Source organism: Cyprinodon tularosa, unplaced genomic scaffold, assembly GCF_016077235.1.
Source record: "Cyprinodon tularosa strain WSP-4 unplaced genomic scaffold, ASM1607723v1 ctg770, whole genome shotgun sequence".
In the NCBI taxonomy this organism is placed as follows: domain Eukaryota; kingdom Metazoa; phylum Chordata; class Actinopteri; order Cyprinodontiformes; family Cyprinodontidae; genus Cyprinodon; species Cyprinodon tularosa.
Window position 1 is genome coordinate 439,892 of NW_024039530.1, and position 14,501 is coordinate 454,392.

The 14,501-nt window shown below is 39.8% G+C and overlaps 1 protein-coding gene and 2 non-coding genes across 3 annotated transcripts; all 3 read left to right on the forward strand.

Annotated features, from left to right (window-relative positions):
• The first annotated feature begins 9,529 nt into the window (after positions 1–9,529).
• On the forward strand, positions 9,530–14,431 carry rpl12 (ribosomal protein L12). Its single transcript, XM_038270654.1, has 6 exons — positions 9,530–9,691; positions 10,962–11,035; positions 11,253–11,351; positions 12,204–12,285; positions 12,366–12,452; positions 14,282–14,431. Exons 1-6 carry the CDS (start codon positions 9,655–9,657, stop codon positions 14,398–14,400), a joined length of 498 nt encoding a protein of 165 aa, XP_038126582.1. The 5' UTR covers positions 9,530–9,654; the 3' UTR covers positions 14,401–14,431.
• Positions 11,070–11,196, forward strand: LOC119773613. The gene has a single exon (XR_005279436.1). It is a non-coding gene; the product is annotated as a small nucleolar RNA SNORA65 (small nucleolar RNA).
• On the forward strand, positions 12,480–12,606 carry LOC119773614. Its single transcript, XR_005279437.1, has one exon. It is a non-coding gene; the product is annotated as a small nucleolar RNA SNORA65 (small nucleolar RNA).
• Positions 14,432–14,501: the final 70 nt, after the last annotated feature.

Here is a 14,501-nt window from a genome sequence, read left to right on the forward strand (position 1 = left end):
ACTAAGGCTGCATTTGATTACTTCCTGAAGTTGTAGCTGGGAATGGTGTCTACATCCCATCTAAAAAACAATATCTAATTAATCTGAGCCATGGAAGAGAACAGAAACTTTGAACCGATCTGACTCTATGATCTGTAAACTGCCTTGAAATGTGTGGTGAACTGGTTATTATTTATAACGTTGAAGAAAATAGCATACTCAGATTAAAGAAATGTACATGTTTATTGGTGAGTATAAAAACATAACAAGACTAAAGAAAATGTGCAAATGACACCAAGGATGTAGTCATTGTTGTAGGTTTATTGGTAGCAATCATGGCTCTACTAGGAGCTGCTGGGAGGAAGGATCTGTGAAAAGCCTTAGAGCTCCTAAGCTGCTGCTGAAGAAACTCTCTCGCTCGGCAGCAGCTTCATGCATGGAGTGGCTATCGTTGTCCAACAGGGTGTTTTTATTGCAGAGAACTTCATAGAACAGGGTTTTTCTTCTGAGACAGATCAAAAGTTGCAGCAACAAATCCAAAACCCAAACGACTGCCCATTCCTAACGCTTGGATCCGTTCGTCCAGTTCAATTTCAATTTGGCATAGAAAAACATTGATTTCTAAGCCAAAACAAGGCTTTGCTTTTGGTCCATTCTATAAAGCTCCAAACTAACTAACTAACTAAACACTAGTTCTGACAATTTGAATTGAAAAAGCTTCCTGGATGGGAAACGAAACGTTTTTAACTTTTTCAGAATGATTTTTAACCTGGATACTGAGAGTTTTCCCCAGCAAACCTTGGTTAGGGTGAATAGCAACAACAATCTGATGGACTAGGGATTTTATCACAACATATTTATCTACTGACTGAAAAATTATATGTTTTATTTATGTTTCTGCTCAAATGTTATCAGAATTTATTTAAACGTTTTATCTATTTCAATCAGGGGAGCAAAAAAACAGTGGAGGTTTGTTGTTTAGGACCCATCCCACCAAACCTGGCTTAATTTAACAGGTCCACCCACATATTCTCTTATCCTCCTGGTTAATCTCCAGACAATGCTACTGGATTATGGGAGGCTTTTCATCCTAAAAATCAAGTCTGTTCCTACAAAGCTGCAAAAACAAAGGAGATCACATGCTCCTGATAGTTTAGAGTTTAGATCACTCTCTTATATCTAACTTCTCACAACCTTTTAAATGATCTGTCATCACAGGATAAAAACACAGAAACTGGCCTCCTTCATGCGCCATGTTTTCTGGGCTGCAGCAGTTTGCACAAAGAGAGCTGGCTCCTTCCCTCGAGGTCAGATTCTAAAAATGAGCAGCAGCCGAGTTATTCAGAACCACGCCTGACATCTGTGCCTGCTGTCCGTCAGAACCAGCAGCGCTCTGTTTAGATGCCATCCCACTGAGAGGAGCAGATTAAAAAAACAGGATCAGAGTAGAAATTTCCCTCCATGCATCGCCTGATTTCTCTGCCCATGTGAGCGATGTTCCTTCTAAACAGATAATGCTGAGCTTTTTTGATCTTTTTTTTTTCAATATATCCATCATCTATACCATCAAACAGATTATCAAGAGGAGATGTTGTCTCTAAATGCGAAAGGATTTTAGAAACTACACAAAGTCATCGGTTTAGAGTGGGAGTGAGATTCTGACCATCCTCACACATTTTCATCATGCATATTAAACAGGCCGGCAGCGATGATCTCTGCTTCTCACCCACTTACTCCCTCTTCTGTTCTGTAGCTATTCCTGTAGAGCCGCTCTGACTCAAAAAGTCCTGGAGGACTGCAACAGTAAAAACACAGCTTCAACTCAGACCGTGTGCCGATGACACAGACCTGCTAAACCGACCCACAGCTGATTACCAGCTGCAGGGGGAGGCTCATCCTCTCATACAACCATCAGCATCAGGTGGAAACATCACAAAGTGATGGCCAATCAGCATCCAGTAAACTCAACGTTACATAATCGTACAGTGAAGCAGAACAACCACTGCTTTAAAGGTTGGTTTTCACACACATTGATTTCTGCAGAAGCTGCAGCTCTAACAGGTGGATTTAATTTAATAAAAGATTAAGAATGCAGTTAATATTGTTATAGTGATGCAGCAGATAAAATAAAATAACCCAAAACATTATCTCATATTCCCTGAGAATATGAATAACACAGATAGTCTGCTGTGTTATCCATTGTCTGTAGGTGACTGAGCAATTCCTTCTCCTTATGAGTTTGCAGCTGATTACCCTTTTGCCCTTTAAAAACCGACTATAAAGCGAGAGAGATAATGGTTTCTGTGTCATTTGGCGGCATGAGTGCTGACTGAACCTTTTGAAGGCTTCCTTTGTCCGTTGTTTTTGAATGGGCTGAATTTACGGCTGTTTTCCTGTGAGATGGGTTGGTTATCCTCCCACAGCAGTGTGTCGCAGTGAGCTTGTTGCAGATATTTTTTATATATACCCAATATTGAAGTGTGGTCTGTGCTATGTTATTCCACGACACAACGCAAGAGGGACAGGAACTAGTTGTGGGTCTAGATACGGCAGAGGTGGTGAGGAATTGGAAGAAAGCAAGGCAGGAGTTGGTGCGACAACGGAGAGACATGAGGGCGAAAAAGAGCGGGGATCCAGGTGGTAAAAAAGGGTCCCAGCGTTCTCACGCACTTCGCTCTTCTAGCTGGTCCAACTTCAAGAATCGTTTTCCACAATGGCGGTCATACAAACTAAACAAGCCGGTAAGGTACGAAACAGGAAATATGCACCGTGTAGAGCGAATGTAGATTTAACCAATCAGTGGCCTCCTGTCTGCAGCACTGTCTGCGTTCACCTACAGTTTTGGAGAGGTGATGTAGAGTGTCTGTGGAAGGGGCGGGGCTTATATGCGTTAACTGCGACACACACGCAGACGACCTTGTTTCTGAGTATAAATCAGCCATCAGGGTGTGTTTGATTTCAAAGGCTGCATCCTCTAAGGACGCGGTCTACCTGGACTGGATCCTTCGATGGAAGAGTTCTGGCTATGCATTTAAACAGGTCCCGCCTTCCCCAGCTTTCCCCACCCGTGCCCTTTGTCGCCTAGCAACCGTGAAACTTTAAACACAAAGCAGGAAAAGAATGGATACTGATCCTCTCACTGCTGTTTCTTTTTTCTTTTTATTGTAGCGTGAACAAAGGCTACACTCACGAGTCTAAGTTTTCCTTTTGTGATTCCTTTTTAAATGTTAGTTTCTTGCTTAGCAATCAACCCCCCTCTTTTTTTTCCAGGTTCTCATTGTCTTCTAAAATGCTCTTTTTTGTAAATTAACTTTTTTATTAGTGAATTGTCTTGCGATTTCAAGACTCCTTGTTATGCGGCCTACAAATGCGTTTTTTCTTTTTTTCCCGACTGGTGAAAGAAAAGTGAAATGGCGTGCTCAAAGATGACCCTGCACATTTAGAGGATGTTTGGCTCAACCTGCTGCTGTGAAGCAGGATTCTCCACCATGAACAGAATCAACAATAAATCTGGATCCAGGCTCAAAATGAGCTCCTTGATATGTGCTTTAGAATGGCTTAGTCTCCATTCAAACCCAGGTTTAAAGCCTCGCAGGGCAGCCTAAAGCCCACTGCCAACATTAAGACAGAAAAAAGAAAGGAAATAAATGGTCAGTTCAGGTGTTTTATAAAATATGGGAATCAGGAAATTATCTACATACCAAACTGAAAGATTGTTGTTCTCCACTTAAAAACTGTTTAGATTTCAAAATGGAAATTTTTTTATATACATTTATTTAAAAATTCAATGTATAACATGGATGCATAAAAACTCATTTTATTTCAGTGTTAAATTCTGTTTAAAGTAACAGATTATAATTAAAAATGTTTCCAGACCTTTACTGGTTGTTGATTTTCTTTATTCAGAACTCACTGATTTTTAATTAGTTACCCCTGTTCTAGTTGCTTCCATCCACACCTGCTCCCAGTCAGCTCTTTAGTCCAGTCTTTGTTCAGTCTCCCATATACAGGTGCTGGTCATAAAATTAGAATATCATGAAAAAGTAGATTGATTTCAGTAATTCCATTTAAAAAGTGAAACTTGTATATTATATTCATACATTACATACAAACTCATATACAGCCAGAGGCTGGCTGTTCACAGAGCTCAGTGTCCAAGCACATTAATAGAGAGGCGAAGGGAAGGAAAAGATGTGGTCGAAAAAAGTGTACAAGCAAGAGAAATAACCGCACCCTGGAGAGGATTGTGAAACAAAACCCATTCAAAAATGTGGGGGAGATTCACAAAGAGTGGACTGCAGCTGGAGTGAGTGCTTCAAGAACCACCACACACAGACGTATGAAAGACATGGGTTTCTGCTGTCGCATTCCTTGTGTCAAGCCACTCTTGAACCACAGACAGCATCAGAAGCGTCTTGCCTGGGCTAAAGAGAAACAGGACTGGACTGCTGGTGAGTGGTCCAAAGTCATGTTCTCTGATGAAAGTAAATTTTGCATTTCCTTTGGAAATCAAGGTCCCAGAGTCTGGAGGAAAGAAGAGAGGCACTTCATCCACGTTGCTTGAAGTCCAGTGTAAAGTTTCCACAGTCAGTGATGGTTTGGGGTGCCATGTCATCTGCTGGTGTTGGTCCATTGTGTTTTCTGAGGTCCAGGGTCAACGCAGCCACATACCAGGAAGTTTTAGAGCACTTCATGCTTCCTGCAGCTGACCAACTTTTTGGAGATGCAGATTTCATTTTCCAACAGGACTTGGCACCTGCACACAGTGCCAAAGCTACCAGTACCTGGTTGAAGGACCATGGTATCCCTGTTCTTAATTGGCCAGCAAACTCTCCTGACCTTAACCCCATAGAAAATCTATGGGGTATTGTGAAGAAGAAGATGCAATACACCAGACCCAACAATTCAGAAGAGCTAAAAGCCACTATTAGAGCAACCTGGGCTATCATAACACCTGAGCAGTGCCACAGACTGATCGACTCCATGCCACGCCGCATTGCTGCAGTAATACAGGCCAAAGGAGGCCCAACTAAATACTGAGTGCTGTACATGCTCATACTTTTCATGTTCATACTTTTCAGTTGGCCAACATTTCTATAAATCCTTTGTTTTTATTGGTCTTCAGTAATATTCTAATTTTCTGATATGATGAATTTGAGATTTTCATTTGTTGTCATTTGTAATCATCAAAATTAAACAAAATAAACATCTGAAATATATGAGTTTGTATGTAATGTATGAATATAATATACAAGTTTCACTTTTTAAATGGAATTACTGAAATCAATCTACTTTTTCATGATATTCTAATTTTATGACCAGCACCTGTATACTCTCCCTGTGCAGTTCCTCAGTGCTGGTTCCTCGTCTCTTCATGTATGTTTTCCCTGATGTCTCCTAGATTCTGTTTTTTTTTTTTTTTCGTATTTTTTATTCTGGATTTTTGGTTTTCTGCCACAGTTGCTTTATTAAATCTACAAAACTCACCTCTGCATTTGCATCCTCAAAACCTCAACCCAACCATGACAAGAGCTTTGAACGTAGAAAGCATATGTAGAAAAAATGTGAAAGAAAAAAAGGATTGTTGGAGAAAGGAAGATAATAAGGGGAGTGATGCCAGGAATACCTGTGAATGAAGATTTAGAAAAACTTAAAAAGAGCTTTGAGGATATGGAGGTGAATCAGATAAAAAGATTATTGAAAACGATGAATTGGGAAAGAGTTGAAAGTTTATCAGTAATTATAGAATTTAGAGAAAATATACTTCCAGAGAGGATTAAGAAAGGATTCAGTAGCTTTCAAGTTAGGCCCTATATCGCTCCCCCCACTCAGGTGTTAGAAATGTCAAAGGTACGGGCATGTAATGTAGAGGTGATCATAAATATGGGGAATGTGGAGAAAATGTTCAAGATAAATGTTGTAATCGTATGGGGCAACATAGATTGAGTTTTGGGGGGTGTGAAGTAAGAAAGAAAGCCACTGAAGTGGAAAAAATGAAGACGAGCAACAATACCAGTGATGCTGAAGCTGTAAAAAGGATGGAAGGACAGACTGAAAGGAGTTCAGACCCAAATGCAGAAAACCAAACAAAGACCAGGGAAAAGGTTTAACGGGTTTTATTGAAGAGGTTAAACAGAGGGAGAAGTGATGCTCTGAACACTGTTCGACCGGAACTAAAAAGTGAGGGGAAGACACAGCGGTTAGTTCAGGCTCAGTGGGGAATTTGACTCGTGAACTTGGAGAAGAGGATCAGGTTGTCGACTCACGTTTCCAGAGAAGTTGTTGAATCCTTGACTCCTGTCTATGTGCCGTGGTTCCAGTGTTTGTCTGATTCGGTGGAGGGCGGAACAGGTTTACCCAGAATGCGGTTGAAAATTGGTGAACGGAGAAACTGACTGCCACTCAGATTTCCTGCGGTACTTGAACGGGTCGTAGTGTAGAATAATCCCTTTCTCAGTGAGAAGCTCAAACGATCTCTTGGGGAAAGTGGATCCAAACCTCCTGTTTGAACCCCAGCTCAGTTTGAAGCTCAGTTTATCCTTCCAGGGAGAGAAGGTCCGAGAGATCCAGTTAGCAGGACAACTTCCTGCCAAGAGGCAAAGACAAAAACAAAGTTAAACTCAGGTTGACAAAAAAGCTCAGCTTGACTCAGCAAAAAACTCAGCTTGGCTAGAGTACCCGAAACTGGCAAACACTCTGGCATCGAAGTAGTGGCAGTCAGCAGCTTAAGAACACTCCGTTTAACGAGGAAACCATCAGCTGGTGTGTGAGGAGGCGGACCAGAACCAGGCGCCTCCTGCTGGTGGAAGGGAGACAAACACAGAAACACAAACACAAAAACGGAAGTCCTGACAGGATACATTTTTTGGAATTAAATATATTTTATGGGAACATATAAACAAAGGACTGGGAGGAGATGGGAAGTCAGGGACATCAGGAGAGAAAACACTTTGATTATTTTAAAGTAAAACGCACAGAGTTTAATAGCTAATAGGCAAGAATTTAAAGGGTTCATAAAAAATCTTAGGATAAAAACAGACATATGTATACAGGAAACCTGCCTTAAACCTAATTTAGACTTTGTTATTAAAGAATATACTGATCTACGTAGAGATAGAAATGAGATTCAAGGAGGAGGTTGTATGATATTTCTAAAAACTGGAATTCTGTTAGCAAAAGGAGTTCAATTAGAGTATATAGATGTGGAAGTTTGGTATAAGAAGCAAAATATTAAAGTGATATTTTTTTATTGTCCTGGTAAAGGAATCCAGTTTGAAACATTGAATGAAATTGATAATTAATTTAAAGGCAGAGTGTTTGATGTGGTGAGTTTAACGCACATACCTCATTTACTAAAAATGCTATAGTTATTGAAGAATTAATGGAGAATAAAAGTCTTGTATGTCTGAATGATGGAAGGGTACAAGAGTTAATACAAAAACAGGGAAACAGAGAATCGGTAATAGATCTTACAATATTTTCAAATTCGTTTGCAGGTGTAATTTAATGGCAAATAATTAACAAAATAACAATAGAAAGTGACCATTATCCCATAGTAACAGAAATAAACTTGGATATTGAAAAGTATGATATGGTGGGTTTAAAGAAATGTTGTTTTAATAGTGCTTATTGGGAAAAGTTTAGATTTATAAGTGAGCAGGAATTGGGAAAAATGAATTTGATCATGGAAGTTGATCATTTAAATTTCTATGTTTGTGATTCTATTTTACAGGCTGCTAATGAATCCATAAAGAAGAGAGAAGCCTGACATCTCATATATATTATAAAATATATGAGATGTCAGGCTCTTGTGAGAAAAACTATAAAGAATACAAAAAAGGAGAAACAGAGATTAATAAAATACGGTCAATGATAAGAAGGATGAATATGGTTACCCTGTCATGAGTGATGAATAGCAGCTAAGGATGAAGATAAGGTAGAAATTATTGCAAAGACTTTTATTAAAATATAAAAGCTCAGATAATATTACTCTGGAAGGAAAAAGGGGGAGAGAAATGAAAATATTAGAAAATATGCAGATATTAGATCAGATAGAATAGCACTTAGGAATATATATATACAGGGTTAATTAGATCAGTGATAGATTATGGAAGCTTTGTTTATAATTCAGCAGCAAGAACAAATCCACAAAATCGTATTCAGTACCGTGAATTGAAACTATGTAGAGGAGCAATTATAACTACTACAACGGCTGCATTATTGGTAGAAATTGGAGAAATGCCACTTGCATTTAGAAGAGAGCAATTAACATTAAATTGTTGGGCTAATTTAAAAGGTCATAGAAAGGATAATCCAACTCTTCAGGTAATAAAACCCTGTTGGGAAAAAGAAGCAAAATACTTAGTTTTGGTTGGACTGTGCAGGAAAAAATAACAGAATTCAAAATAGATCAGATAGTATAAGCCAAAGAGTTCCATTATCAGTTATACAACCTTGATTCCAGATGTTTGAGGAGATTTTACTTTATTGAAAAGAAGAAAAGATAAGGAATTCATATTATACTCATATAGCACAGGAATATTTTAATAAATACTATAGCAATTTGTAAATGAATACAGATGCCTCTTAAAATATAACAAATCAAATAGGAGTAGTTTTTATAGTACCAGAATTCAATGTTAAAATTTGGATAAAAATAAATGATGGACGTTTAGTTTATAGAGAAGAAATTATTGTAATATTATTAACTATATTATTACCTAACGGGTTGAAGAAGGAAAGTCATTAAGATCAGTTATTTGTTCAAATTCTAGTTCATCCTTAAATAGTTGTCAGTATAATCACTCAGAAAGCAGGCCGGATATTTTAATAAATATTCAACAAACACTATATAGAATAAATATGATGGGATTAGTAATAGATTTTGTATGGATGCCAGCACATTATGGAGGTAAAGGAAATGAGCAGGTAGATAAGGCAGCAAAAGAAGCTGTTCGAAATTTATCAGTGGATTTGATTATAAATTGTATTAATTCTGAAGTTAAAAAGTTAGTTAAACAGAGAATGAAGGATAAATGGCTAAATGAATGGGAGAAAGGGGAAAAAATGACGTTGGTTTTATAAAATTCAAAAGAAAACTGGAGAAATGAGAAGAGCAGGAAGAACTAGAAGAGAAGAAACATTTATTATTTTTATGGGCATACTGGTCTAAACAATGCTCTGTTTATCTTGGGGAAACATAGGAATTGTAAATGTGAATAATGTGGAGTAGATAAACATTTAATTTTGTACCATTATAAATATGAGGAGGAGAGACAGCAATTATTTCAAAATTTAAGTAAAGTAAAAGCTAAATTAGATTACCTTGAATTATTTAGAAGCTTTTCAGAAAGTAACATTTACAGGATAATATTTCGATATCTAAAAATAACACATTTGTATAATAAAATGTAATTTCTGAGAGTCATTCTGGTCCACACTCCGTACCAGTAGATGGCGGAAATGCATCCATTGTTGTAAAAAAAAAACAATTAAAGAATAAGAAGAAAGTCTCGCGGTATTTGCTGAAGCTATATATACCGCCACATCCTCCGCTCCCTCTTTCTTTTCCCCTGTAGCGGTGACGGTGCAACAGTAATCGGTCGTCCCGAAGCCGGGCTCATCCGACACCCTCACCAATCAAGCTGAACTGAGCTCAACCTTCACAGCAGCAACATGCCGCCCAAATTCGACCCCAACGAGATAAAAATCGGTATGTTTTATGGTAGTAAGCGCTGAAGTGGCCTCTGAGCCGAAATGGAGCCGCTGTTAGCCGGCTCCCCCTGCGCCTGGCGGCCCGCGGGCCGAGCGTTGACAACGGTAAAGATTTGACCCCCGAGTCGGACTGAAACACCCAGAGGATGATTGTGTGTCTTACTAGTGTTGTCGAGTGTGTTATGGTGCACGTGAAGCACTCCTCAGTTAGACTGCAGAAGGTGGTGGTGCTCCACGTGCAGACGTGCAAGATGGCTAAAGCTACGGTTAGCTATCTAAAGCTAATGTTAGCTAGCTGTTCGCTCCCCTGAGAGCTGAACCGCATGGTGATTTACAAAGTATTTATAAATCTGTTGAAGTATTTTCTCACGTTGATTAGTATTATCCTTTAACTTATTTCACTGTTAGCAATTAGCCATGATCAGTTTTTGAGTTTTAATGCTTTACTTGAACACTTATTTTATTTTAATCATAGTGTTATGAATTGTTTTTTCTTTAAAACTTTTGGAGGGATAAAGTTTTATACATATAAAAGCTGAATAATATGCTGTAAATACATCACATCTGTTTTAGATTACATGATGTCCAATTGGATTTAATAACTGCTACTGTGGTTTAATCTCTGAGTTAGAATCTTCCTTTAAACTGTTGATGTAGACACAGTTCAAAAATCTGGAAATAGGCATATATATATACAAATTGGTGTTAATCCTGTTATAGTAGCAATTACCAAACTTCTATCTTTATTGTAAATCTATTTGTTTTTTTAGGTGTAGAGTTGTAGATTTAACAGACTGTAGTTTTTAGCTGTTATACTTGGATTACTAAAATGTTTTTTTCTCAGCTCCTAGCTTAGGAGGATTGATGGTGGGGGAACAAAGATTCCAGCATCTTTTATCCCATTAAATGATACTGAGATATTAATAGGTTCGGCATTCAGACCTGGTCCAAATGACCAGAACCAGGAAGTTCTGCAGATAAAAGGCTACTTAGATGGAATGGGTTCAATGTTCCACATTGGCTGGTGCTGAGAAACATTGATGAATGGGGTTGCCATAGTAACTGCTTCCTTTATGTTTGGCATGAGCTGTGGTGGTTCATTGAGATCTTGTGATTTATTTTATGGAAAATTGTCAGAATCAAATTGTTCTTAAATTTAGCAGACACTTTTATCCAAAGTGACTTGTAAAGTAGAGTTTTAGCCACCGGAGTTCTGTTGCAGATTATCCTCAGTCTGTCGAATATCTGACTTGTTTTCTTGTCTTTAGTGTACATGAGGTGCACAGGAGGAGAAGTTGGAGCTACATCTGCTCTGGCTCCCAAGATTGGACCTCTTGGTCTGGTGAGTATCAGAGCTTTTCCCCCCGTAACAGCCTCCTGCCACTATGCCGGTCCATCACTGTGGCCGAGTATATTCCAGTGGAGGCTAAGAGCAACCCGGCTTTAGGAAACAGGGCTGTCCAAACCATTGGACCGCCCTGTGCCGAAAAGTCCGGAACACTGACCCGGATCGTCCTGGTTTGTCCTAACTCTGGTCTGCCTTTTCTTCTAATCTTTAGTCTCCAAAGAAAGTTGGTGATGACATCGCAAAGGCTACCGGTGACTGGAAAGGTCTGAGGATCACCGTGAAGCTGACCATCCAGAACAGACAGGCCGCTGTGAGTGGGGGGGAGTGTCTGTTAGCAGAGCTGCTCCAAAGTGAAACTACGGCTCAGAACCAGGCTGTCCATGCAGTAATTGGCAGAATGATACTGAATTCAGTTAAACCAATCAGGATCAACCCAGTTTGCAGATGACTCGTTATGTACTGCGATGCACTAATTGATAAATCCTTAATCAAAATGTATTTATATTGCACTGTATGACAACACCAGGGAGACCAAAATGCTTCACAGGAAGATGAAAACGCTGCAAAACAAAAATCATAAACAAAACGAGGAGTCTTAAAAAAAATTTGGACATAAAAAGGTGGAGATCAGTGAGAATCTGCAGACTGAGGGGCAGGTTCCACATTTTAGGTGCGGTAACCGCAAAGGAACAATCGCCCCATTGTTTATACCTGGACCTAGGAACGTCCAGAACCATTTGATCAACAGACCAGAGAGCTCTGCTGGGGCGATGTACCGTCAGCCTCATTCATGGTTCTGTTGGATTCAAATCTGCTGCCTTTAAACAGTTTTAGTCTGGATCGGCTTAGAGATGCTCCGACTATAGATGGATATTTAGTTATTGCACTGGGTGTTAAATATAAACAGGTTATTGCCCAGGGTATTGAATATTAATTGCACATTAAACATTGCAGAAGTTATTGATGTAGTTTTGCATTGTAGAGTCTGGTGGCAGTCTTTTGAAATCTGTCACCATCTCTTTGGTCTTACTGGTGTTACTGGATGCCTCTGCATACAGCTTCATTGATGCGGAGCATCAGCTTGGTTCAGGCTTTAAGATCAGGGATTTCTCACAGATGGGCGTCTGGTTCTGGAAGTTCTGACGGTCTGCTTTCTCCACAGATCGAGGTGGTTCCATCTGCTTCTGCCCTGATCATCAAAGCTCTGAAGGAGCCTCCTCGTGACAGGAAGAAGGTCAAGAACAGTGAGTGCTGCTTCTGCTGTTAAACAGGCTAACCAACCAGCAGCGGCAGCCATATTGTAACTATGTAATTGTTCTTCCAGTCAAACACAGCGGCAGTGTGACCTTCGACGAGATCGTCGGCATTGCGCGTGCCATGAGGCACCGTTCCATTGCCAGAGAGCTCTCAGGTGAGACTGCGTCTCCCCACTCAGCCTCCCGCCACTGTACCGGTCTGTCCCCGTGACCGAGTTTAGTCCAGTGGAGGCTCAGAGCGACCCGGCTTTAGGAAACAGGGCGGCCCGCGCCGATGGACCGTTCTGTGCCGAAAAGTCCGGAACAAATACAGGTGCTGGTCATAAAATTAGAATATCATGAAAAAGTAGATTGATTTCAGTAATTCCATTTAAAAAGTGAAACTTGTATATTATATTCATACATTACATACAAACTCATATATTTCAGATGTTTATTTTGTTTAATTTTGATGATTACAAATGACAACAAATGAAAATCTCAAATTCATCATATCAGAAAATTAGAATATTGTGAAAAGGTTAAAAATTGATGGCCCCTGGTGCCACACTCTAATCAGCTAATTAACTCAAACCACCTGCAAAAGCCTTTAAATGGTCTTTCAGTCTAGTTCTATAGGCTACACAATCATGGGGAAGACTGCTGACTTGACAGTTGTCCAAAAGACGACCATCGACACCTTGCACAAGGAGGGCAAGACACAAAAGGTCATCGCTAAAGAGGCTGGCTGTTCACAGAGCTCAGTGTCCAAGCACATTAATAGAGAGGCGAAGGGAAGGAAAAGATGTGGTCGAAAAAAGTGTACAAGCAAGAGAGATAACCGCACCCTGGAGAGGATTGTGAAACAAAACCCCTTCAAAAATGTGGGGGAGATTCACAAAGAGTGGACTGCAGCTGGAGTGAGTGCTTCAAGAACCACCACACACAGACGTATGAAAGACATGGGTTTCTGCTGTCGCATTCCTTGTGTCAAGCCACTCTTGAACCACAGACAGCGTCAGAAGCCTCTTGCCTGGGCTAAAGAGAAACAGGACTGGACTGCTGGTGAGTGGTCCAAAGTCATGTTCTCTGATGAAAGTAAATTTTGCATTTCCTTTGGAAATCAAGGTCCTAGAGTCTGGAGGAAAAGAAGAGAGGCACTTCATCCACGTTGCTTGAAGTCCAGTGTAAAGTTTCCACAGTCAGTGATGGTTTGGGGTGCCATGTCATCTGCTGGTGTTGGTCCATTGTGTTTTCTGAGGTCCAGGGTCAACGCAGCCACATACCAGGAAGTTTTAGAGCACTTCATGCTTCCTGCAGCTGACCAACTTTTTGGAGATGCAGATTTAATTTTCCAACAGGACTTGGCACCTGCACACAGTGCCAAAGCTACCAGTACCTGGTTGAAGGACCATGGTATCCCTGTTCTTAATTGGCCAGCAAACTCTCCTGACCTTAACCCCATAGAAAATCTATGGGGTATTGTGAAGAAGATGCAATACACCAGACCCAACAATTCAGAAGAGCTAAAAGCCACTATTAGAGCAACCTGGGCTATCATAACACCTGAGCAGTGCCACAGACTGATCGACTCCATGCCACGCCGCATTGCTGCAGTAATACAGGCCAAAGGAGGCCCAACTAAATACTGAGTGCTGTACATGCTCATACTTTTCATGTTCATACTTTTCAGTTGGCCAACATTTCTATAAATCCTTTGTTTTTATTGGTCTTCAGTAATATTCTAATTTTCTGATATGATGAATTTGAGATTTTCATTTGTTGTCATTTGTAATCATCAAAATTAAACAAAATAAACATCTGAAATATATGAGTTTGTATGTAATGTATGAATATAATATACAAGTTTCACTTTTTAAATGGAATTACTGAAATCAATCTACTTTTTCATGATATTCTAATTTTATGACCAGCACCTGTATAAACCTAGAGTCCTGATCCGGTTTGAAAGTTTTCTAATTGATCTGGTTCCGTTTTTGCTCAGGAACAATCAAAGAGATCCTGGGAACTGCCCAGTCCGTCGGATGCACCATCGACGGTCGTGCTCCTCATGATGTCATTGACGACATCAACAGTGGGAAAGTGGAGTGTCCATCAGAGTGAAAAAGATGTGGCAATAAAATGTTTAAAGTAATAGGCATGTGTCTTTGTGGTTCTGTTGAATTGTGAAAAAATGACGGCGGTCGAATTCTGCTGGATTGTTT